The sequence below is a fragment of the Gorilla gorilla genome, chromosome 1 (assembly GCF_029281585.2).
Source record: "Gorilla gorilla gorilla isolate KB3781 chromosome 1, NHGRI_mGorGor1-v2.1_pri, whole genome shotgun sequence".
Lineage (NCBI taxonomy): Eukaryota > Metazoa > Chordata > Mammalia > Primates > Hominidae > Gorilla > Gorilla gorilla.
This window is the reverse complement of record NC_073224.2, coordinates 132,830,823-132,858,154: the sequence shown is the minus strand read 5'-3', so window position 1 is coordinate 132,858,154 and position 27,332 is coordinate 132,830,823. Positions and strand designations below refer to the sequence as shown.

General features: G+C 38.0%; 1 protein-coding gene across 16 annotated transcripts in view; it reads left to right on the top strand.

The window, feature by feature from the left end:
• The first annotated feature begins 4,884 nt into the window (after positions 1-4,884).
• Positions 4,885-27,332, top strand: part of NTNG1 (netrin G1) — a 342,410-nt gene continuing 319,962 nt past the window's right edge. For 6 of the 16 annotated variants that reach the window (XM_019038838.4, XM_031003229.3, XM_031003220.3 and 3 more), the window contains exons 1-2: positions 5,565-6,094; positions 13,029-13,801. In XM_019038838.4, the coding sequence (XP_018894383.1) occupies positions 13,556-13,801 (246 nt within the window). In that variant the 5' untranslated portion in view covers positions 5,565-6,094; positions 13,029-13,555. Of the gene's footprint in view, positions 5,150-5,564; positions 6,414-13,028; positions 13,802-27,332 lie in introns of those variants that run through there. The other 10 variants (XM_031003241.3, XM_063696456.1, XM_031003222.3 and 7 more) reach the window with 4 other exon arrangements.

Sequence of the window (27,332 nt, the reverse complement as noted above, 5' to 3'; positions counted from 1 at the left end):
TTTTTCTTTTCTTTTGAGACAGGGTCTCAGTCTGTTGTCCAGGCTGGAATGCAGTAGCGTGATCTTGGCTCACTGCAACCTCTGCCTCCTGGGTTCAAGTGATTCTCCTGCCTCAGCCTCCAGAGTAGCTGGGACTACAGGTGTGCACCACCACCCCTGGCTAATTTTTGTATTTTCAGTAGAGATGGAGTTTCACCATATTGGCCAGGCTGGTCTTGAATTCCTGGCTTCAAGTGATTCCCTGACCTTGGCCTCTCAAAGTGCTGAGATTACGGGCATAAGCCACTGCACCTGGCCTGTGTCTGCTATTTTTCTATCCTTGAACCATTTTTGCCCCATATTTATATGACAGTACAAGGATTGCCCACAGAGGCTACTAAACCAGAGAGGTTGCACTCTATTTTCCTTTGGGTCAATGGCATGATACAGATATTTGTGGACATTTAAGAGTGCACAAAAGGAGTCCCTAGACTTGACCTTTACAGCTGCCTTTCCCTTAAGCTATCTCTAATATAATACTAAAGATGCACATTACAATTAGTTATTCAGTTCTCTCTAACATGATTGTTACCACCTACCTAGACTCGAGAGCTTTGCATTTCCTCCAGCACCAAGGACAGTTCCCAGCAGGCCACGGGTGTTCCACCAATGTTCACTAATTTGAGGAGAACTATTGGTATGGAATTGATGTAAAGTTCTCTAAATGAGGCAAAGGGCATTACTCAATCTTCTCCACGTATTTTCCTTCTCATTTTGAAAAGGCTGCTAATTTTGTTGTTGTAGAGAAACTGAAATTATGAAAATTACATTTGAGGAAATCCACACAGCTGTTGATTTTTGGGGCTGAACTTTTTCAGCCAACACACTAGATTAATTGTGGAATCTCCTGTTTTCAAAAAATAAGTTGAGGATCTTAGGCTGACAAATGAAGCTCAATAAAACATAAGCACATGGGAGCTTATTGAGTTTGTTCAGACCATAGAATTATCCAAACCTGCTGGTGGGATGCCTTTATTTTTAATAGCCTTAGAAGAAAGATAAACTGTTAAACAAATATTGACTACATGTTCTGTCTGATTCTCAAAGAAAATGGGTAATAGAAGCTCAGGGTGTCATGATTTTAAGAGATTCACCAGTTGGATAAAAACATCTAGTATCACATACTCAGAGCATAAAAATTAAAAAGTGATTTCTCTTGATTATTTTATGGATAAGAAGGGGTAAACAAAAAAAAAAGAAAACTTTATTTTCCATTAAACATTTCTAGGGCCCTAGGATTGGAATAGAAAGGAGACATAAAATATTTGACTAAAGTTAGTCATCTTTTAAGTTAGCATGCTTTCTCTTCAAAAATCCATATTTTGCTCATTTAAAAAATATATTATTTAACCAAGCAGCTAATTTTATTATTTCCAAACTACTTTACACAGTGCCATATACTAGAAAGTACATGGGTGCTAGAAGACATGTTCCCTGCATCGGTCACTAACTGGCAATATCTTATACCATTTGCTAATTTTTGTGCTCCAGTATCATTAACTCAGTAAATATGTATATTTTATTAGATTAAACAATATGTCCTTTGGTCTGCTGTTAGCCTTGAGAGGAACTAAATGAGACTGTTGGTATACATATGTTGAGCATGATCAGTTACTTGAATTGTCTGGGCTTGCGAATTTAAAGCTTTAAGAGAAGTACCTTGGTATTCTTACAACAGAAGGAAATGACAGTATAATCTAGTTTATAGAGCCCAGACCAATGCTTAGGGCTTGCTGGAGGTTTAAATGTCAAAATATTTGAGCATTAAAAAAGCCTGTCAGGTAAGAAACTTCAAAACTTGTCAAAACTATACAGCTAATGGCTTTGTAGTAAAACATGTCCCTGAGCACAAAGTGAAGGCAAGAAAGAGCTGAAGGATGTTTCTATTGGGACACAAGCAGCAGTTATAAACAGCATCTACCACATAGTGTACAATTGGTCAAATAGAACTTGGTCCTTGTTATGAAATAAATGTTTTTTTCTATACCCACTAAATTCATAAGTTGAAATCCTAACCCCTGATGTGATGGTATTAGGAGGTAGGGCCTTTGGGAGATAACTAAGTCAAGAAGAAGATGGAGCCCTCATGAGTAGGATTACTGCCCTTATAAAAGGGACCCTAGAGAGCTCCTTAGCCCTCCTTCAACCATGTGAGAATACAAGGAGTCAGTCTATTGCCTGCAACCCAGTAGGGGGTTCTCACCAGAACCTGACCATGTTGGCCCTCTGATCTCAGATTTCCAGTCCCTAGAGCTGTGAGAAATAAATTTCTATTGTTTTAAAGCCACTCAATCTATGGTCTTTGTTACAGCACCCCAGAATGTCTAATGCACCCATGATTTGGATATTTTAGACATCTACATATTAATTTAATATGGTGAGAGTTAGCTCCTGTTACCAAAGAGGCCATGAATCTTGAGAATAAGCTAAAGCTATTCACACCTGCACTGAACATTTATCTTATACCTACTTTATGTCAAGTATTTTACAGTATTTATAAAAAAGACACATTTCTTTTTGGACCAGATATATTGCAAATATGCCATCACTACCACTTTGGCATATTGAAGTTACAAATATTGAAACAACCCTGCCAAATCTCTAAAGAGAAGATTTTTAGGCAGCTAAGAACCTAGAAAAATGAACAACAGTTAGAGACCTAACAAGATTACAAATAAATGGATATCTAAGTTGAAGAAGAATGAGGAATGTGTAGAAACCAGCCAAAGATCTAAAGCCAGAGAACTGAAAGATCAAACCATTCTTCTCCAAAAGGAAAAAGAAAAAAAAAGTAGAGTTGAAAGGTTAAATAAAAACAGAAAAATAGTCTTTTCCAAAGAAAGTTAAATATATATATGGCTAGAAAAAGCAAAGAATGATAAGAAAAGGTAGGTATCCCCTAAATAATTTATCTTGGTGGCAATGAAAACTCTAAAGTCAATTTCTGATCAGTGTATATCATATAAACAAATATGCAAAGGTATATTGAGGAAAGCTGGTTTAATATATGCACGTTAGTTTGGGGAAGTATATCAAATCCACTTAAAGTGCTTTTTTGGAGAAAAAGTCCTTACTACCTGATTGCTGCTGGAGGAGAGAACATGATCTGGAAGGGAAGGGGTTTTAATGTTGAAAAGTCTCTGATGATTCTGATTTACTTCCTTGAGTTTAGATCCACATGTTTAGTTGGTGATTCACTGAGCTTCTGCAAAGGTCAGAGCACATGTTCCACAGAAAAACTCACCTCTGAAAGACTCTCCCACTCCCGTAGTGGGAGGTGTTACCTAATTGGAGAGGTTCCCATTTACATATCACACTTACTTGGGATTGCCTCATAGTCAAAGGAATCCTGGGAATGAGGGATGATACAGGAAGAGAGGAAGGGAGGTCAGTTCCAAGATTTTGACAGATGAAAACAAGTATTTTTCCAGGTGGGGAGCCAAAATCACAAAGATCTTGGTATATTCCAGAAGAGAGTTCTCTAATCTCTGCATAGATTTGTTTTATTTTTACTACAGAAGGGCCTTAAATGACCAGATAAAGCAGAGGATGAGAGTTCAGAAAGGCTTTCTTGGCTTGAGAGAGAAGGGCGAGAGAGAGAGGAAAGGCTGAGAACTGTCTGTATTTCAGGATCTAGGCCAAGGGGCCAATGAGAAATAAGAAGGCCACTCTTGGTATTGTTTCTTATATCCTATTGCAAAGGGCTCCCATAGAAAGAACTGGGATCTAAGGGCCTGTGAAGGAGGATTAGGTGGTGAGTAACATCTCCATATAGTCAGTATGTTTTAAACCTGGAGGAGCATGGCTAGAGACAGGGGGAAGAGCCAGACTTGGCCACTGTCTAAGAACCCTTGGTAGGAGTTTCAGCCCTGCAGGTAACTCCTTTTTGCAATGTCAGCACTACAGGACAAAGGTGGGAAAGAGGAAAGCACATGAATCCCAGATTCCTGCACTCAGAGATTCCGAAGGCGACTTATTGTGGCCTCTTAGGTGTTAGAGGGAAGGCTGGGGGTGCCTGAAATCCCTGCCCACTTCCTGGCTGCCCAGGGCCAAGGAGGGCCTGGTTATAGGCCCAACTCAACAAACTTCTCCCCCATCCATCCTTTTACCACACCACCCCCAGTCATCACAGAAAAATGACCCAATTACTCAGCCTCCTGCCTTAATTGTGGGACACATAGTGACTAAGTGTTCACAATTGCCCATTTCTTCCCCCCCCCAACTTTGCCTTGACCAAACATGAGTCAGGCTTCTCTCCAGCAGGTCCCTGGAATTTAGCTTGCCCCCCAAATCTGAGCAAGAACTAAAATGTGAAACATTCACCGTTGTTAGCTTATCTTCCAAATTCTCGGACCACAGAGACACATTTCTTGTTCAACCATGAGGGTCTTGAAGTGAGTTGTTTCCCCCATCCACTTGGCTTTACCTATTGCTTGCTCCCCCTTATATATATAGAAAAAAAAGGCCGATTTCTGTTTGGTTTTGAGAGGTTTGCAGATTTCTGAGATCAGAGCGTTTTCCCTGTTGCAATAGTCTTTCTTTCTAATGGAAGTCTCCCTATCTTATCTAAATTCGGATTTATTTCTGTTTGACGTTACTGTGTAGCTAAGAGTGATCCCAGGTGAGTCTGAGCCCGCCTTGGTGGGGAATGAAGCCTGGAGCATCGGAGCATTTGTCTTTCTCTTAGAAAAGGCAAGGAAGCCTGAAATGCGCAGCTCTCCCTTGAACTTCAACTTTTTAAAGGGGAATGAATTTCTAAAGGAGGAGGTTCCAGTCTAGGGCTGTAGGGGCCTCCGGGAAAGGAAGTGCTTGTTGAAAAACAACATTGTGATCACTTCCAGCGGCGAAGGGTGTGCTTGGGAACGGTTTGGGGAGGGGACAGAAGAGAGAGGGGTGGGATGGACGGCGGCAGAAGTGGGAGGTACACGAGGAGTTACTGGAAACGGCGCTTCTGTGGAGGAGCCGGGGGGATGGGGAGTAGGGGGAGGGTGCCCTGTTGCCTCAGCGCCCCGAGGTCGTGGAGCGGTAGCAGCTGCGGCCAGAGCAGCACCAGCAACAGCAACAGCGAGCGGGACGGAGTTAGGACCGCTCGGAGCGCACAGGTCTCGAGGTAGTATAAGGTTTGCTATCCTTTCACTTGCTGGCAGTTGCAGAAGAAGATCTGCTTTTTAAGTGAAACGTACATGCCACCCCTCCGAGGGCTGCGGCTTCCCCGGGCTTGCTTCTTTGCCGCTCCTCTTTCCGGCTCTCGCGCTCACTCTTTAATTGGCACTGGCCCCTAAGTTTGCCAGGAGCTCGCTGCCCGCTCGGAGCGGGGTCCCGGCCGGGAGCCGCTGGCGGGGGCGGGGAGTCCGGGAGCCGCAATCCAGAAGCGTCGTGGGCCATGTATATTTCATCAAACGGACTTTGGGTGCGTCGCGTCTCACTGCCATCAGTGCTATGTGCAGTGACATTTCTGACTTGAGTGGAGGAATGCGCGAAGGAAACCTGGGCGAAATTGGTATTAGAGGATCTTCTTGGCGCCAATGCTAATTGTCCTGATTTATGCCCCTTCTGACTAAGCTCAACGTCTTCATCTGAAATAAAATGAAAGCGGTGCCAAGCGGCATAGAACCGCCTGGCCGCTGGTTCTGATCCCCGGGAAGCAGAAAATCGTCCTGCGGCTTGGAAAAAAAAAAAAAAAAGAGGAAAAAAAAAAGAAATAGAAATAGAAAAAAGAAAAAATATCCCTCAGTAAAAGTTTAAGGCGAGAAGTGTCAGAGGCAGCGGAGCGAGGAGGCGCGGAGGAGAGCCGGCGAGCAGGGGACTGGGCTGGCACGACCTCCGAAGGCTGAGATCTCATTATTAATATCACTATATTTTTGGAGGGAGAGGCACCTTTCTCATCCTCTCTTCCTCTCCGCCCACCCTTACTCCCTCCCCCTCATCTACCTGTCAAAGTCACTGATCTTTTGCATTTCGGAAGAGGACGTCAACGGGAAGGAATTCCCCCTCTGGGTGCCGGCTCCGAGAGGGGGCGACTTGCAGGAGGCTCCCCCCGGGGGCGGAGGCGAAGGTAATTAAGCGGCGGGGAGTGGCGGGCCGGCGCTCGGTTCTCGGTCCTCGGGGTCCTCTCCCGCCGGCTGCCGGGCGCGATAGGGATCCCCGGGCTGCGGCGGTGGCGGCGGCTCGGGTCCTCACGCCCACCCCTCCCGCTCCGCCCGCTCCCGCCCGGGGAGGAGGCTCCGCGGGAGCTGCCGCCCTCCGCCCGTACGCCGCCCGCGGGCTCCGCTGCTGCGGCCGCCGCCCGAGGCGGACCAGGCTGGCTGCGCAGGGCCGCCGCCCCGCGCCGTCGGCTCGGCTCCCGCCCGGCGCAAGGGCAAACGAGCCACACGGTAAGTGCCTGCGGCTCGCCTCTCCTACTGCGACCCGCGCCTCTCGCCCGTGCCCCTCTCCCCCGGGTTTCCCCACCCCCCGCCGTCCCCCCCCCCCCACCCGCTGCGATGCACAGGCGGGAGGGAAGGCTCCGGGTGGGCGAGGAACTTTGTAAAGCGCCCCGAGGAGGCAGTGCGCGGAGCCCTACGCGCACACACACCGGCACACGCTCACACCCACACATAAGTCTTCCCGGGGGTGCGCCCCGGGCCGGTGATGCGTCCTCCTGCTGTGTCCCGAGCCCAGGCGCGGGGTCTGAGCCTCCATCCGCCGACTGACAGGGGCCCCGCGCTGTCCCTCTCTCACGCACACCTGGCCACACACATCGCTCAGGCGGCTTGTCGTTATTTTTTCTTTCTTTCGCCAATTATATTTGTTTGGGGAAAAGCAAACAAAAAAACAAAAAAAAAAAACCAAACAAACACTTGCCCTATTGCCGGCCTTGGGGATCTGGTGGCCACATCGAGAGCTTTTGAAGTCCCTTCTTTTAATCGCCTTTATTGGTGCTAGATTAAAACATTACTATCCCATGTTGTGCAGCTGGCGAGAAAGGGAAATTGAAAGAGGGAGACTTGGTGTAGGGATGCTGTTTGGAATATTCTCTCATATTCTTTACTGGCATCATATTAATCGGTTGATGGATTCGGCTAGGGACATTGAATTGCTCTCCTGTATGGATCTGTGGATATCTATATATAATACAAATAATACTGAATATTATTGGGCCTAAAATAACCAATTAAGTGATTCATACAAGGAAAAACTTAGATATAAAAAGAAACTGCGCCCTCTGCTGTTAATTTTAGTACCCTCACCCGGGGACTTTTTTTTTTTTTTTTCCTTCAGAAATCCACTTAAGAGTAGGCTGTCATCTTACAGGGCAAGGGAAGAAAATTCCTAGCGGGGATTTTAAAGCAACTTTACTTGGAAAAGTCGCAGGTTGAGCTCCTATAGTTGCATCAGGTACAGATTTCCAGTGAGTAGACGGTCCTCCTCTCTCACCCATTCTTCTCTTTATACAGGGAATAATGGAGCCACTCCTCATAACAAATTGTCAGTCTTTGGAATGGAAAATTCTGAGTAAGATTCAGAACTCCACCAAACATATGGTGAATCTGGCAGTAGAATTGCTCTAGAAATAAGGCCCTGTTTTATGACTGAAAATACTAAAAGTTGTTTTATCTTACAGAAATGAAAAAAAAAACCCAGGAAGATCTTCCATTAAAATCACTTATTCAGATATGCTTAGTAGTTAAGCTTGTTGGAAAGTTTTCCAAAAAATAATTTTTTTTTTCAGGGGAGGCTTTTCTGTTTTGTTTGTCCCTTGAGGAGGATCTCTAGTGAGGGAATTAGCAATTCCACATTTCATTACGTATTTTGAACTGTGTCACTTTGAATGCCTTACCCGCCTCCCTTTCTCTTTGGCAAAGGAAAAGCAGCTCAGTAACTGTCCAAGATTCTTTTTGAAAATAAGCAACTTTCGATTTTTCATTAAGATAAAATTTGGATCTCTGCATGTGGATCAACATGCAAGGAAAAATGTGCATCAAGTATTTCACATGTAATGTTGTTCCAGGGATATATTTTCTTTTCTGGATGCCGTGAAATGAGATATATTTCACCCACTGAAGACCACCATGAAGGCATTCAGGATTCTATGTACTGGACTACTAATTTGGTGGTATTTCCTACTGTGGATTTTAAGACGGATAATCTTAAAACTTTTGCATGGAAACAGTTTATTTGAACATAAAGCTGGTTTCCTGTTAATATTTTTGTTTTGTCAGTTTTCAATGGGTATATGTGTTAAAATGATTCAGGTTAGCCTTTTTAGGAGGAGGCAAATGTATTTTGCAGTTTCCTTTTGTATATTTGCAAGTGGTGCAAATACCTATCTTTGCTTCCATTATTATTCTGAAAAATATTCAGGTAATTTGTTTAAAAAGTTAAACCATTACACATTCATTTGATAGGATTTCTAAGTGTCATAAAAATTTGGAGAGTTTTAGTTACAAAGGCATCAAGTCACTTGGAAAAAAGAAAATTGGATTCAACTTTGAAAACCAATTATATGTTAACATGGAAATATATGTGTGTGAACTATATTGTATAAGAGATTATATTAGTAAAGTCTTAGGTTAGTATGAGATTTAGCATACTTTAAAAAATAATTTTATTTGCAGAATCCAAAGTTCTGTTTCAAAACTTCAGGTAGGTGTAGATTTTCTCATATATGCGTTTGAGACCTTAGATCTCTGAACTTCCCTGCATGAGAATTAAATATTTGTTTTTCATGTGGTAATTAAACTCCAGATTTCTTCTAGGCTTAACTGATTCTGAAATAGTTTTGGGTATTATCCCATCCTCAATCATCCTGCAAAACATGTGCTATCTAATTTCTTGAATCAGTCTTCTCTCAATGAAAATAGAGATCTTTCAAATACCAAGGTGTGTTATTTGGGTTTATTAAGAATCTCATGATAGACAGTTGCTCATAATACCCAATCAAGTGTGAGTAAGCTATGCCAATGATGTTGCAGTACATGTTAAATTCCTTATATTTTGAGAGACAGTTAACAAAAGGATAGAAGCATATGTTTTCCATTAAGATGACTAGAAAATGCTTTCTTCAGAACAAATAGCTGCAAAGAGCATTGAATTCATGTTAAAATATCTTATGTAATAAATTTCATTATGACTGCTGGAAGCTGCTAATTTTGATAGGTTATAATTTTGTGTATCTTTATCTTTTTATATTTTCACTCAATGATCTATATAATTTTCCTTTTGTTTCTTCCCATTCAGAAACATGCATATTTATAAAATTCTTAATGTGAATGAGGAATGAGTCAATAGTTATGTATTTCAGGTACCCCTGAAAAGCTGAATATTTATGAAAAAAAATAGCTTACTACCACCATTCCCACCTGCTAGTGAGATTATATAATAAAATGAATGCTGAAAACCAGCTAGATTAGGAGAATTACTGATACTGTCTTCCTCTCAGTTGATGAAACTGGCAATTGCTTTTGGAATATAATTGCCTATAATATTAATCATTATTACTTCCATGTAATATTTTGGGAGGCTTTTTTTTTCTGGTGAAAGAAAGGGCCTGTGAAAATGGCTTCTGCAAAATTAATCCAAGGTGGAAGGGAATTAGCTGCAGAATCCTGGACAAATACATGTTTTGTGTGTGCAAAGGCATTTTATAGCCCATTTTAGTCCTGATCAATAATATCTATCAACTTGAGGGCCATGACGTAATTTTACCTTTTATTATTGGTTCTGCAAATTTATACACCGGAGGTCTACGGGGTACTCACAACCTATTAATGGGTATTTTTATCAAAGAAGACTTCACAGTACTTTAGTTCCCAAGTAGAGGTGGTAGCATTTTTGATTACAGTGAGTTCCCAAGGTCTGCAAAGTGAAGAGGTAGAACTGGAGCTGCCCAGAGCTCTTATGAATCTGTTCTTATTTAGGTGATACGGACACCTGAGACAAATTTAAAGGCCACGTCACTTCACAATTAGTTCAGTTATGGGCCAGAAGGGATAGGTTTAGTATATTAAGTCCCCAAATACGTTATTCACTGTCCTTCTCATAATTGGTTTCCCTAGCTGTTTGCTGTGATGACCTAGCTTTTAAGAAGCTATTGATAATTTTAACCTGTTTGAAAGCACAGCAGATAGACACAGTGCCATTAAATAGTGGAGGTTCAGTTGTAAATAATATTCTATTTTTACATCATTGTATTTTCTTTGAAAACTCCATAATTATACTTTAATAACAAATTCCTGATTTTCAGAGGCTGCTTTTCCATTGTGTGTCATGGAGGTTCATGGATTTAATTTCTTACTAATTTGAAGTTAAGAGGATTTCCTTTGAAGTATATGTGACACTGAAAAGTAAGAAGACCCTGAAATGCAGGATACATAATGATAGTACAAATATGAAAATTAGAATGAAATCAAATAATTATGTTAAATAACAGCTTAGTGTCCCTCTGCTCCTGATCTGTAATACGCCGTGGTCAATATCTTTTTCTGTGTCAATGGGAGCTCATTAAATGTAAACTCTGCAGACTAACTGAGCCATGCCATATTAGTGCTTGCCAAAGCTTGACATTTTTAATACATTAATAATATGTCTGTAATGTAATGGAAAACTATTAATCACAACTGGTTATGTGCCAGAAATTTAAGCTATAATTGGCTGCCTCTTGTCAAGAATGTCTGTTGCACAGTCCTGCAACTGCCTAATATTCAAATATCTTGCACTCTTCTGCATTTTTCCTTGTCAGTTCTGTAAATTCGATCAATGGTGTAGTCCATAATTCTGTGTAATGACCATCATTATAATCCTGGTATACTTTAATGAGAATTCGTTATATTGGGATTGCTGTTGTGTCAGGAGATAGCAAAGGGTTCACATATATTTCCTTAGTGTTCAAATTTTTCCTGTACAAATGTATGGTCACCCTTTATTTTGTGGTTGCAGTAATGCAAAATGTGGTTGAGGACAGAGTAACCGAGAATAAATGGATGAGGAGAATATCATTTGTTGGTTAAAAAAGAAAGTGAAGACTAATCTCAGGAAGCACTCAGATATATTTAAAGTGGTATTTTCAAACTAATATTAAAAATAAACACACAATGCTCACTCCATTCAAACTCAAAACAGTCAATTCCGGGTCTTCAAGATTATATCATTCTTGATAAATAAATTACTGTGTATTTGAAACTAAGAATTAAAGTTAATAATTTCTGACCTAATAGATTTTACACTGCTTCAGTTATAATGCCTCCATCCCCGGGCCCTTTGGAAAGTATTTGTTTCCTCTTATAAAAACTAGTAAACACAGTTGAAAAATTCATCTCAAAAATGTAAATTTGTATCATTTTAACACCTCAGATTATTAATTGTCAAATTGTTGGATGTGTCTGAAAATATCAACTTAAAATTACTAATGAATCTGAAAAAAAGCAGAAGGCTATAGTAGCCACAACACATGCTTCTCTGATTTTTTTCTTTTTAGCTTAAGATTTCAAAATGTGCTTTACCCAGTATAGTTTTTAGGTTACAAGGAAGAGGCTGATTCAAATCTGTAGTTTATACATATTTAGACAAACTACTAATTATTGCTTCATAGGAACTCAAATATTCAACACTTTTTCTATTAGAAAATATCACAAATTGCAGCTGTATGATAACATTTTATGAATTGAATATAATGAAAATTGCACTTGCATCCATAAAGCAATTATTATAAATTACTTTGCTATGGAAACACAATTCAACCATCTGTTGGCATTTCATAGTTTCTGTGGCTTAGTTCATTTTAAGATGGTACATTATTTAAATATAATGAATTCCCTTTATAAGATTGTTTGAAGATAGCGAACTTCCATATTTCAACTGTTTAATGTGAATTGAAGGGTCTGTGATAGAATTTTCTAAAATTGTAGGCTTTTTTGTCCTTTTTGCGTTGCTTAAAAATCAGTTAACTTTTAGACTATAAATATAAGTAATCTAATTAAGAAATTATACTTTTTAATACCTGGTTTCCAAATGTTAGCATTTGTTTAGATTTGGATAGTGATCTCTAAACAGAAAAGTGGCCAGTTAAACTCACCAATGACTTGTAGCCATAGTTATGTAGGATGCATTATCAGTTAATCAAAAGTACTTTTACACAGTAATTTTTATTTTCTCTTAGAATTAGTGCCATATTATTCTGCTTCATGGCCTGTTAACTCACCCTCGGCTATTTTTATATGTGCATTTTAAATTGTGCATTTTACTACAGAGCTTTTAGTTTTAAAGCAGCTTATAATATTCGCCTTTGGGACAAATTCTCTTCTGTTACAAAAAGTAACGGCAAATGCAGATGTAATGGCTATAAAAAGATGTAAAAATATAGAAAATTCTTATGAAAGGAAATTTTGCTCCTTTGGTTTTATTTTTGATTTTTTTTTCAGAGAGCCAACTTATCTTTATTACTAAATGCAACTAAACAAAAGATGCTAAATTCTTCCAATGTAATGAGCAAATCCACAGGGACAGGCTCATGCCAACAATGCTGATTTTCACTCCAGCAAACAAAAGCTAAGAAAAGTACAAGGAATTTGGAGATTTTTAGGGTCTCTTTGCCAAGAGACAAAAGGGATATAAGTAGTTGTCATTTCTTTGTCATCATTATAAAAGCGCTCATTTACCCCATTGTTCTCTTGGAAGATTTTCTAGCACTGCAATGTATGAGAAATGTTCAAATCTAGCTGCTTGCTCTCAGTTTTGTCAAGATGGAAATATAATTTTTGAAGTGAAAACCTGTAACTCACGCACACGTGTCTGTCTTTGTTATGGAAGAGTTAAATCCTTCATATTGAAATTCTCCCCAATGTGAATGATTTCCATGGTTTGCTCATTCTAGCAAAGCAGCTGAGTAAAGGTTATCTGTATTACACCAATTTGCTTTATATTGCATCAGACCTCCAAAATGTCAACATACTGTACATTTCGTAATACATTGATTCTGGGACAATAACTCTTACTCTTATTGTTTCTAAAAGGGTGTTGGTGCCAGAAGAAAAGAATGATTGATGGGAAACAGACACCGGGCTATAGACACTCATCCTTTTGCTTCAGATACTGATATCTCAGCCTGCCTGAGCATCCCTTGTGAGCTGTGAACATTGAGGATCACTCAGGGTTATCGGATGTACAACGGGAGAGCCATCACTTTGCTAAATTATTATCTGCAATTGGACATCTTTTACAAAAACCAAACTAGACCTGAGTCTAATAGATATGTTCTAAGACAAAGAAAAAGCTGCAAGTTGTTAACGCCTAACACACAAGTATGTTAGGCTTCCACCAAAGTCCTCAACATACCTGAATACGCACAATATCTTAACTCTTCATATATGGTTTTGGGATCTGCTTTGAGGTCCCATCTTCATTTAAAAAAAAAAATACACAGACCTACCTACCCATACGCATACATACATATGTGTATATATATGTAAACTAGACAAAGATCGCAGATCATAAAGCAAGCTCTGCTTTAGTTTCCAAGAAGATTACAAAGAATTTAGAGATGTATTTGTCAAGATTCCTGTCGATTCATGCCCTTTGGGTTACGGTGTCCTCAGTGATGCAGCCCTACCCTTTGGTTTGGGGACATTATGATCTGTGTAAGACTCAGATTTACACGGAAGAAGGGAAAGTTTGGGATTACATGGCCTGCCAGCCGGAATCCACGGACATGACAAAATATCTGAAAGTGAAACTCGATCCTCCGGATATTACCTGTGGAGACCCTCCTGAGACGTTCTGTGCAATGGTGAGGTAACCCTTTTGCATAAAATATTTCATATAAATAGGGTCTAATCGCATATGCATACAGATGTGGTGAGTGTGAAGACAATTCATGCAATAAGTTGAATCTGCAGGTGGCAGATTTGTGTTAACAGGCTAGTTTCTTTCTCAGTGGAGGCTTACACTGCCTGGAGTTACAATTTGCGCAGGGCGATTGATGCCCTGGAAGGAACTTACTTTCCGCTTCCCTGAAAACCAATAGTTTCACTGAGGCAGGTACACTATAGCATATATTATAAAAGAAAAAGTTCGATTGAAGGTTAAATTTTAGATTGGAGGTTGGAAATATGATTAGGTCATATCTGTCATGTTAAGGATAAAATGCATTGGCAAACCAACTTTAAAAACACAAATGTTTCTTCACATGTGTGTATAAAGCCAGTCCTAAATTCTGTAGTTCAAGGAGAGACTAGATCTCATAATTATCTTCATCAGGAAGCTGCTATGATTTGGGAGTCCTTGGTTAGGAGATCAGCAAGAGAAAAAGTAGAGGAGAGAGGAACTAAAGCCTTGTGAGAAGTTTTTCCAGAAAAATCTTATTTGCCAACTCCCCTTATTGTCAAGGTCATAGTTTTCTATGTATATTTTAAAGATGACTTTTGGAATATAGAAAACTTATTTGCTGAAAAGCAAGGACTCGGCATATACAAATTCAGATACTTTTTTTTGATGAGCAAAGTTACAGAATTCATTGTTCTGAAGGCTTATATAAGTCCTTTTTTTTCTGCACAGAAAGTTAAATACCATGTGGAAAAGGTAATATTGGAGTAACACATTGAATTTTTAAGAAAGACATGGCTGACAATATTTCTATAAGTATTAGTAAAGAGGCTGGTGATTAAAATAGTATACATTAATGTGCTAAAGAGTTCAGATGGTGAGTTCATTTGGTTTGTTTTTTTTTTATTATAGGTGGTTTTTATTTGATAGAAGAACTGCGATCCTGTTTTTCTCCACATAACAGATATAATTGTATGGCAGATTTTAATAATAATCTTACCTGACTATATTATCTTGAACCTGGCCTGGCATTTTCAGGATAGTGAAACTATTAATCAAAGTAGCATCTGTTCACAGTCCCCAGTGAGTTAAATTAGCATAAGATCATCTTAGACCTAGCACCATAAAAAAGGTTTTGTAACAGGAAACAATTTTGAGCAATAAAGAGTGTTTTCACCTTAAAGCTAAGGGCTTGCCATTTTTCAGAAGTGCCTTTGGGGACTGGTTTGAATTATAGTCTAAACCTGATTTTGTGGAGAGTGAGAAAAAGCGCTTGGCTATTAGGTGTCACTGTTACTAAAGTGCCCTGAAAGACTAAATATTTCAAAGAGAGGACCCGTCTCTATGGGAACAGGTATGTGCTTTGCAAAGAAGTTGCATTTTGGAAAGCAGAGACTTCCAGAGAAGGAGTTTATTCAAACACATTAGCAAAATCATAATAAATCTGTAAAGGAGCAGAGACATTTGTGGTGGCTTTATGTGAGGTCTTTAATAATTTCTCATAAAAGGTCAACTATAAGAGCTCATTACAAATCTGGGTTGAAATTGCTGTTTGGGTGATAGGTTGTATAGTCGTCTACTCCTTATAGCAGAGGATGAGTTCCAGGCCAAGTCTGCATATTGTTAAGAACACTCTAGCTCTGTATATTGGTTTACATGACACTTGTAACAACATGTCCCTTCTGGAATTGTTTAATAATTTACAGATCTAAGTAAAATAGCAAATTTCCTTTCTCAGGGTGCTGTTTTCCCTCTCATAGGCCCTGTGTGATGTTTTCAAGGTGTGATTTGTGGGTGCAGCTTCCCTGATCTCAGTCTCTGGCCAGAGAATGCTTGCTCAGCACTGCTCCTGTCTGTCATGTTGAAGGGTTTACTTGGTGTCTTCAGCATGCGTCTTCCTCCCATCATGAGTGCAAAGGGCATGTTACGGATCTTCCCATGCCTGCCTTTCAAAGGGCCATGGGCTAAGGTATTTAAACAAGTCAATTCCTCTCAGTCCATTGGCTAAGTGATGTTAGAGACCAAATGGGAAAAAAGAATTAAAATGATATCCCTCAGCTTTCTCAAGTGCAGTAATGTGTATACTATGTATGTTCACATGAAACTCCGTAGGACAGTCTTTAAAAGGCTGCATCTTAGTGTGATGCAGATATTTGGAAGCCCTGGTGGATGTAAACTTGTCATTGGACAGAATGGTTTTCCAAGGGAGAATGTAAGATTTGTGAAATGTTACCTATCAATGCTTAATTTGTATTCCTTAATATGCATATGATAGGCATAACAAATTTAATAATCTATCCTTTAAATATATACCTTGTGACTATTTGTATGCATATTATATACCACGTCAATGGTAATGGCCTAATATAGCAACACTTCCACTCTGCAGTTTTGGATGTTCCATAAAACTCTTTAGCATAAGGATTCCTGACAGAAGGTTGGGAAACTGTCTCAGGATGCTGTCATATCAAACCTGTTTAGGTACTCCTTAGCCCAGGGTGTAATGGGGATTCATAAAGTCATTTGTGTTATGACTTATGCGTTCTCCCCTCCTTGACGCTTGCATCCATACCTACTCCCTCAGAGTCATTATGGCCTATTACATCAGGGGAGCTGCCACATGAGTACAGCCACTGCTTAGCCCCTATATGTAAATGTTTGCTGCAAAATTGTTTCAGTAATCACTTGTTCAGCTAGTGACACTCCTAGTAGCTGTGGCTATAGCTGTTCTGAGCATCGAGGGAACATGTGCTAAGAGAAATACCTATAATTCCCAGGGCCAATTTCTTTAATATAAAGTTGAAGTTCATTGGCATTGCATTAAGAGTCTGTGTTGCTGCTTTTTTCATTGACTTCATCATTATATGCCAGTGACTATCCATGAATGTTGCATTTATTTTAATATAGGGTAAAATTTCAGGAAAAGAAGGAGCATATGGATTCCATTTAACAATAGATCTCTGCTTATTAACCTGGATGGCATACTTAATAAATCTTCAATGTGAAGTACTTTAAAATTGTTCTATATTAATTGTACCAGTATTTATAAACATTAGTTTTTCAGGAGCACACTGCCATTTCTATTAATCATAGTGGGTAAGGAAGAGGAATATATATATATGCACACACATATATATACACACACATATATATACATACATATATATACATATATACATATATACATACATATATACATGTATATACACATACATATATATAAATTGCATATATTGAAAACCATATATTTTCTTTTTAATTTGATATATTCCTTTTGAGTTGATGATGGCTAAAGAAAATCTCTGTTTTTGTCAATGGGGAAGAATCTGAAGGGAAGGTGGGGGTTAACCCTTTTTTTAGGCTGGGAAAACACATTTGAATAGATCCTATCTTTTCAGCCACATTGAAAGCTTCAGGTGGCAGAGCTTTGTTAGGAAACACAGATCATCTAGTGACTACAATTTGTTTCAATTTGCATAAAGAGCAGAGAGGATGATCTGAACCTGTGTGTAAAGCTGAAGTGACAACACAAAGCTATGACTTTTTCTTTGTGTTTAGACAAACTTAGCTGTCATATCTTCCCGCACACCCCAGTGGCTTAAAAATGGCAAAATTATCTGCAATTATCTCTAGCCTGCAGCTAATTTTCTGGATAAGTTAAACAGACGCTTTGAAAAGGAGCCTACAGACGGAAGAACTCATGTGTGTTTATACAATTTATGGCTCAGAAGTGCTGATCACTGTAGAAATGGAAGCCCTTGAGTGCTGCTATGGATTTCAGAGCCAATCAAAACTAAATTAGGAAACAAAGATTATTAAAAAGTCTTCTGTGCATGTAATTTTGGCATAATATTATGAGGTGGACATTAAATGTTTCCCTTGGAGACGTTCAGCATCATTAATGCAGCATGCCTTTAATTACAAGTAGACTCATATTACTAAAAAATTGGAGAAAATAAAGTACTCTGAGGTATAGTTAGCAATAACCTCATTATGTTTACTGAAATAAGTAAAAGAAAAGGTATAATTTTTCTAAATAAAATGTCAGAATGTGAAATGAAAATGGATTTTACTTAGGAAATTTACTAATGTGTGCCTTTGCTCTCGATAGGCATTTATTCAAGTACCTTAACAGATCTATTAATGATCATTCCATATTGTGCTATTTCTAGATACACTTCTATTATGAAAAAAACTTTAATTATTGTAAGCATTGTGGATAGAGCATATTTCATTATGTTCAAATGGAATTTACAGAAGTGGTACAAAGACTTTGTGTTTTGTGGTTTCAAAGGAACGCTGAGAGATGAGTGACTGGTAACTCATAGTCTCAGGGCTATCTATAATTTCAAGTTCTGATTTACCTTTGGCTCAGGTTGCCATCTGGTGGCTATCAGGTGACCCTTGAGAAATGAACTTGATAAACTCAGTTACATTTTCCATGACACGGAATTACTATCAATTTTCCAAAAACTGGAAATGACTTTGATTTATATAATAATCAAATAATCTTAAAAATACACTCTGTTCACGTGAAACATAATTCAGTAAATGAATGAAGTTTTAGTAACAGTGACTCCTTTCATTTGAACTGATTTATCCCTTAATTATGCCAAAATGGAATTTTTAAAAACCTTCAGTTCTTTCATTATTAACACTTCATTGTTATTAGTTCATTATTTAGACTTATTTCTTAGAAAAGTTTAACTCATGTTTGGAATGAATTAAGTTCCAAGGAAATCAGTCTTTCTCACATACCACTATATCAAGTATTTCCTTTTTGAGGAGCCTACAATAGCTCCTTACTATCTATTGCATCATGTCTAAATTACTCTACCTGTTTTTTGAATTTGGGTGCATACAGCCTATCGTCCACTACTTCTCATCAGGACTCTATAGCATCTCCAGGGGACTATGGCTGACAATCTGATTGGAAGGGGACAACTGGATTTGAGTTGAAACTGCCTCGGCATAACATGCATGGCTTGTTGGAGAGGTCTTAGGAAGGAGCTGATGAAGATTATGGCAAATGTAACAAAACCTAAAACCACCTCATGTCATTTATTGTCCCAGATAGTGTGCGTAAGTGTTCTTTGTTGAGCTAATGCCTCACAAACATTACTGCAAACCATTGTTTGCAGAGTGAAGTGAACAGAGCATTCAGCACATGCAAAACCTAGTGGTGGTGGAGATAACTAATGTCGAATAATATATGGTCATTGCGGCCAACAGAAGTAGAGTCCTGAGCAAAATTAATACAAAGTGGTGTGTATACAGAGGGTAGAAGAATAGAGAAATAAGACCAGCACTCAGAATTTAAAGGTGAAATATTATTTTGCAACATGTCAAAGGGCCACTTGGAAAATACTAGCTGGTAGCCAAATGCCAGAAAAGGAGAAAAAATATTAAACAGTGCCAGAAAGGGAGAGAAAATAAGGCTGGGTTGGCCAAGTACAGTGGCTGACACCTGTAATGCCAGCACTTTGAGAGGCTAAAATGGGTGGATCTCTTGAGCCTAGGAGTTCAAGACCAGCCTGGGCAACAGAAAGAAACCCCATCTCTATAAAAATTAGCCAGACATGGTGACATGCACCTGTAGTCCCAGCTACTTGGGAGGCTGAGGTGGGAGGATCTGTTGAGCCCAGGAGGTCAAGGCTGCAGTGAGCCAAGATCATGCCACTGCACAACAGCCTAGACAACAGAGCAAGACCCTGTCTCAAAAAAAAAAAAAAAAAAAAACTGGGTGGAGCAGATGGTGGCGCAGTGTTTTAATGACTGCCTGGTGTCCTGGTTAATGGTAGACTTCTTCTTCTATCTGGCAGATATAGCCAGGATGGAAGAGGAACAAAATAATAAAGAACCTGATATATATATATCAGGTAATATATATATGTATATATATATTTCAAATATGCATAAAGAGTTATTAATTTAAGAGATACCAGACTATGTTGAGTAAAACAAATATGGCTTATCTACCTGGAACTCCAATTTCACGTTAAGATTAGGGGAAACATTTAACCGAATGCAGAGATGCAACATTTTTAAAGGTGAAACATGAAACCTCAAAATAATGAATGCTTTGCAGTGGAATACTGAAGTTACCTTCTTCAGTCCCCCCGGAGATAACCTTGTCTGCTTTTAATCTAGAGGATCATCACTTGCAAAGTGTGAGAAGCATTGTCCTAAAGCATCAGTCTCTCTGGACTGTTTTGAACTATAATGAGAATATTCTCCAGAATTTTGGAAGGCTTGCTCTGCTTTTCTTTGATTTTTGTTTTGTTTTGTTTTGTGTTTAACATGGGCTTTAGGATGGTCTCTTGATCCTCTGATTTTGAGGACTAGTGTTATCACCATGAAGCCCTCATGTCATCTCTTGTCTCTAGGAGGACAACCAGAAGACATTTCTTCTGTTTGGCATAGTCCGTGCTCTTCTCCACTTACTCTGATGCCACCTATCTTTCAATGTCTAGCTCAAGTTAATTTCAGGTCATATCATTCTCTTGACTTTTAAACTCTTGTTAAATCTCTCTCTCTCTCTCTATCTCTATCTATCTCTCTATCTCTCTATCTCTCTATCTAATATGTATAGATCTCTATATCTAGATAGACATATATAGTAGCCAGCACTGCCTGTGTACTCAACTGTACTCCACCGTTTAGCACCTCATTAGATCTTATTGATTTATATACCCACATACACATTCGCTTCATGTTTACTGTATTCTGACTCTTTAAGTGGGTCACTACTCTTTAAGTGGGATGATATGTGAGAGAGCCACCACACTTGCTAATGCATAGTAGGAATTCACTAAAGACTAAATATTATATTGTTTTTTATTCCTTGTAGCATTTAACATACTCCAAGGCAGCAAATAAATGATAACATGGTTCTAGCTAATTAATTGATTTGAATATTTTAAAGTCATGCACTACATAATGATGTTTTGGTAAATGAGGGACTATTTATACTACAGAGTTCTCATGAGATTAAAATGCTGTATTTTTGCGTACTTTTTCTATGTTTAGATAGATTTAGGTTCACAAATACTTAACATCATGTTATAGTTTCCTATAGTATTCAGTATAGTGACATGCTATACAGGCTTGTAGCCTAGGAGCAATAGACTATACCATATAGCCTAGGTATGTGTAGCAGGGTATACCATCTAGATGTGTGTAAGTACACTCTATGATGTTCACATAACAACAAGATCACCTAATGACACATTTCTCAAAATGTATCCCTGTCGTAAAGTGACACGTGACTGTATTTGATTACCGTAATGTTTTCTATTTCTTGAGCACATTTATCATAAATCTAATGTTTTCCTCTGTAAATTAAGAGACAACTAGTAAAATTTAGCTACTGTACTTGGGCAGCTTATGCTGCTCTCAAAAAAGAAATTGTAGAGGCAAAATCTACTCTGAACTCAGATACTGAAATCTCTCTCTCTTTCTCTAGACTATATATGAGAATTTTTTTCTATTTCTAATTAAATATAGGAGGTTTGGTATATGAGGAAATAAGACTCTGTTTAGATAAAAAAGGCTATCCTGATATATGTTCAACACAGCATTATAACCAACGGAAAAAAGAATGAAAATATCATCAAGATATCCAAGTGGAAGGCAATTAAATAAAATATTGTATAGCCACATAATAGAATATGTATAGCTATTAAAGTAATATTTCTGAAGGATATATAATGAGAAAAATAAACATGGAAAACATAGTAGTAAATTTGTTTAAAGAATGATATGGCAAAATGATTTCAATGTTGTGTATGTTTTTAGGGTGTTGAGCTCATTGTATTGTATTTAATTGAGGCTAAAAATTTAGGGCTACATTCCTGTGTGGTCCAGGGACGGAACTGCCATTGAATGTATACTCCATGTCAGTCATGGGGAAAGAGGTGTCGGGGAACTTAGGCAGGTCCCACTCTCTGGTCATTGCTCTCTTTTGTCTGTGCTTCTGGAGGAAGAAGGAAGATAGCCTTGACCACATGGTATTAAGCGAAGTCAGGCCATCTCTTTGGAAGCAATAAGCTGAAGATGAGTAAATTACACCTTGTAAACTATACCTGTGGCTTTAAAATTTGCTTTAAATTGATCCACAGTGAGAAATAGATTTTATGTTGGAACGCAGTAAACACACACTTATCCCCACACACAGCCAAAACAAAAGCTTCACAAAACAGAGCTTACACTTTCTATGTGTTATGGCCTCTGATATTTTTTCTTCCATTATATTCTTTTCTCTTATTTAACAACTAATTGGAAAGTATATACTGATTATGATCCACAAATTATATGTAGCATTGTTTTTGAAACTTGAATAAGTGGAAAAATACTGTACCAAACATTGCATAATGTCCTTTTTTAAATTGAACATGATGAAGTTTTTGAGATAAACTGTTGTATAGTATTCTACCATATGAATATCTCTTCAGCCAGCCTTCTATTCCTAAGCACTTCAGTTTTTTGGATTTTACACTCTAAGGTTCTTGATTGGTGTTGTCAAATTGTCCACCAGAAAGATAGAGAAAGATAGTTAACAATTTGTACTTCTACCAGCATGTTATGCAAATATGCTAGTCATTAGATCCTCATCAATACTGCACATTATATTCTCACATTTTCTTCCACTAAAAGGCCTTAGCAAATAAATGAGGATATGGAGTTTAACCAAAAGAGTAATGACAAAATTATCTTATTCCCACCATCTGTTTTCCTAAGGTTATAATGTTTTAAATTTGAGATTGATATAGGGACATATTTGAAGGTAAAAATGGCATTTCATTTTTTTAAAGATGCATTTATTGAGAGGGTTGATTTTTAATATGTTTCTTGGCTATTTAAATTTCTTTATTTCTAACTGTAAGAGTTTTAACTCCTTTGTGCTTTTTGCCTCTTGGACTCTAACTTTTTACTAAAGCCAAAAATTAATATTTATTTATATATATGTAATATTTGGACCTTTTACAAAAACTCCATTTTATGTCAGCATAATCCATTCAAAATATGAATATCTTTTTGCCATAGAACAGATATCATTTCAGAGACTTTTCCACACTCCTCATTTTGTGGAAATGTTATGTGTTTCTGCACTGGATTTTGGTGGTAGAGACATAATCTTAGGGCTGGGAAAGATTCATCTGAGTGCCTGCTTCTGTGTTTTGTTCCTATTATAAGAACTTAGCTAAGTTGTCATTTACTCTCAGGCAAAGCATCCTTTCCACTTAGAATCAGTCCCTTTGAAAAAAGTTGAATCCTAAAACATAATTCCTTGTATTAAACTGCTGGTATGAAATCTGCTCTAGTTTTAATTCGCCAGTCTAATTGGCAGGCTGGTTTTTTGTGTGCCATTTAAAAATTTCAGAGTTTCTTTTCTTACAAAAGGGGTAAATGATGAAATTCGTTTCATAAGCATAATATTGGAAAAAACTTACTGAGATCGGCAGGTTGTAAATTTCTTTTCACCTTGCTAGGAATAGATAGATTCATATAGTAACTATTCCATGAAAATTAAAGATGTGAGCTGAGGAAAAAACAGAATTGGTTTCTCTTTGACCTGCTTTGAAGCTGACTTCTAAAATATTAAGTGAAGAATTGAACTAAGTGTTGCTCCAGTACAAAGAAATAGCCCTTTTGTTTCAGAGAGTTGATGTCCATTGAGAAGTCCAGCTGCTGACATTATCATGAGGCCATATCTGCACAGTGATTTTTCACCGTCATATGTGACATTTTGTTGCTTTCCTGTTGCTCCCTTTCCTTCTTGGAAATTGTAAAATGAAGAAATCAAGTACACTTCCAAACAATTTCTAAGCGTGGCCTGGAAACTAGTCTTGTGTTTCAGCAATGTTGTCATGGTTCCTCTATAGTGATTCGTATGAAGGAAAAAATTATAAACTGGTAGAAAAGATTAGACAAGTGTAAGGAATATGAAGCCTGCCGAGAAGTTAAAAGACTGTTCTAGAAAAAGAATTCTATATTTCAAAGAAAGATATTTTAGTGTATGCATAGGTGCCAGAAGACATGAATGTGGGATGTGTAAAACTATAAATTATCTGCCAGATATGGAGAGCTGAGATTTGTAGGTCATATGAAGGTTATACCAAAGGGCCTCAATCTTTTTGAAAATGACATTCAAAATTTTTGGATTCCTTTGTGGGTCAGAGTAGACTGAGGTCATTCATATTGTGGACCATCTGCATGCTCTCTCAAGAGAGAACAGAACCCAAAGTGTGTGGTCTGCATAACTTACAGAAGAAGATGTGTGCATGACATAGAGAAAATGAGTTGGTGGCCAATATGCTAATCTGAGGTTGGTTGTTGATGCCTGGGCCACTCCATATGGGTTTTTATTTCAAAGTTTAGAAAGACTAATCTTATATGAGGTGTTAGGGAGCATACTCATCAATGTGGCTACTATCTGGCTCAGAATCATGTTCTATTTAGCCATCACGGGAGACAGTGCTTTTATAGTGCCGAGCATGGTGTGATGCATATAGGAGTAGTTACATGCTTGTTGAATTGAACTTTGTGCTATATTTTTACAAATAATACGTGTAGCTGATATTTATGAAGAACTTACATGGTGTCATGCACTGTACTGAAAGCTTGGACTGTGTTGGTTCTTATAATCCTCAGTCCTGTCTTATCCTTACTCACCAGAGTAATTGGAGCCTGAGGTTAAATAATTATTCTAAGTAAGTAGTGCAAACAGGATATAAACCCACTCTGACACCTACGTTCCACTCTTAAACTATTCTATTCCTCCCCTAATTTTATTTGCAGCATATGGAATAAGACCATAGTGAAAACCTTTTTTAAAAAATCAAATTTTTGATTTGGGCTGTGAGCTACAATACTATGATTTTGTTATTTAAAAAGCCTTTCATCTGAAATAACCTCAGAAAATTGGATTGTGTAAACAGAGTGTATGGAAGGTTGAAAATACATATTACGTGATGAGTGTCTTCATTCAGGGACAAGAGAACTGATCAACAGTGTTTGTTTCCATTCTTGCTTTGTTTTCCATTAACGTGTTCATATAAATGGAAATAAGCTGTTAGAAATCATAGAGAGCGGAGTACATATTGTATTCATCATGTAAAAAACAGAATAATAAATCAGCAACTGTTGGCTAGTTAACAAAATCATATTCTTGTGGGTGAGGTGTTGAGAAAAGTAGTTAGTGTGATGCTTTTGTTTTGTTTTTGGTTTTTTACAGTATCAATAACAACTGTTATCATATAGCCAACTGCCTACATGCTGTCTCTACTTGGATGTCTAGTAGGCAGTTTAAACTTAATGTGTTTATTATAGAACTCTTGATTTCTTCTTCCTAAATCTATTCTGCGTCTAGTATTTCCCATATCTGTAAATGGCAACTTATATTCATCTAGCTGCTGAAGATGAAAAATCTAAGAATCCTCCTTAACTCCTTTATATCCCTCACAACATATATTAGCAAGTGCTGTTAGCAAAATCATCAAGATATATTGGAAATCCAACCACTTTTTACCTTCTTCACTGCCAACAGCCAGGTCTCAACCAGCTGTGTCTCTAGGCTAGACTCCTGCAGTATCTCCTAATTGGTCTCCCTGCTTCCTACTTTTGTCCTACTATCAACATCATTTATATACTATATAATATAAGCTATTATAAAATAGAGACGTACGTAACATAATAATGTATGTGTGTGTATAATTTAAAAAATCTCAGCCAGTCTGACCCTTTCCTTGTTCATTTTTTCTCGTAACTTTGTGTCCATTCAACATCATATGCTAACCCTTACTACTGTCTGGAATTTCTTATCTAATCTGGCTCCTGCATGCCTCTCTAACCTCCACTGTCATTGCTCCTACCTTGCTCAGTCCTCTCTAGCTGCACCCTTTTGCTGTTCCTTGTAACACTGTTTATTCCTGCTTCTTTGCTTGGATCTGCATTCTCAATATCTTCCTATAGTTTTTTCCTAACTTTTATTCAGGTCTCCACTTAAAAAACCTCAAAGGGGCCTACCTGACCACCCTATTGAAATGCATCCTCTGAATTTTTTATGGGGATTATAGTAAAAATATTTACAAACTGGGAGAGCACAAACACTGACCAATCAGAAGAGATGACAATGGTTTTACTCCTTACAGGCCACTTTCTGACTATCAGACTATAACTGATATCTCATAGGTTATATATTTGCTCATTTATTTATATCTCTTTTCCCCTCCAGAATACAAGCTCCAAAGGGTAGGAACTGTGTTTCGTAGTGCCCATAGTAGAGCCCCATAAACATTTGTTAAATGAATGAATGAACTGTTAAACAGAGATATATTTGTTTGACCATAACCTTCATATCAAAGATTATTGCTCTGATATACACAAGGTCTTCGGGGTATTGGCTGTGCTGGAGGCCCTTAATCTCTTAAAGGTCCTTAACCTTTAGCTTTATTTTTCAATTAAAAATATTTTAAGGTACATAAGCAGTATAATAAATACACATGCAACCACAACTTATAGGCCGGGTGTGGTGGCTCATGCCTGTAATCCCAGCACTTTGGGAGGCTGAGGCAGGAGGATCACTTGAGGTCAGGAGTTTGAGACCAACCTGGCCAACATGGCAAAACCCCATCTCTACTAAAAATACAAAAATTGGCCAGGTGTAATTGTGTGCACCTGTAATTCCAGCCACTTGGGAGGCTGAGGTACGAGAATCACTTGAACCCAAGAGGCAGTGGTTGCAGTGAGTTGAGATCGTGCCACTGCACGCCAGCCTGGGTGACAGAGGGAAACTGTGTCTCAAAAAAAAAAAAGAAAAAAAGAAAAAACACCAAAAAAACCTCCATGACTTATGATTAATAGTGGTAATGTTATATTGTTTTTGTTAGAATTAAAAAAAAAAGATATCACTGACAGAGTTGAAATAATCTTTGTCCCTATTTCCCTAAGAAGAAATCAGTATCTTGCATTGCTGTATTTCCTTCTAGTCCATGCTTTTATGCTTTTATACATGGATTATGTGTTCAAAAATAACACATACTTTTGATTTTGAATTTTTTTAATGTTACCATCCTGGAAAAAAAAAAACTATTCTGTAACTTGCTTTGTCATTCAATGTTATATTTGTAAATTATCCATTTGATCTATATGATCATGTTAATTCATGTTAATACTATATATATGTACATATGTATGCATATGCATATATTTCATTGCATAAATACATAACTCATTAATGGAAATTTAGGAAGTTTCTTTTTTTATTTTTAGTTTTTGCAATTACAAGCCACTCTACAAGAAATATCCTTGCACCAAACTCTTCGTGTGTATGAGCAAGTTTTATTTTGTTTTTCCCAAGGAATGCACCCCAAAGACAATCTGTTGGACTGTAGAGTATGAACATTTTCGTCAAATGGGGATGCACTACTTTGAACTCCTATCAACAGATTTTAAATATTCTCCTTAATAAGTTTTGTCGTGTTTATTGATATGCT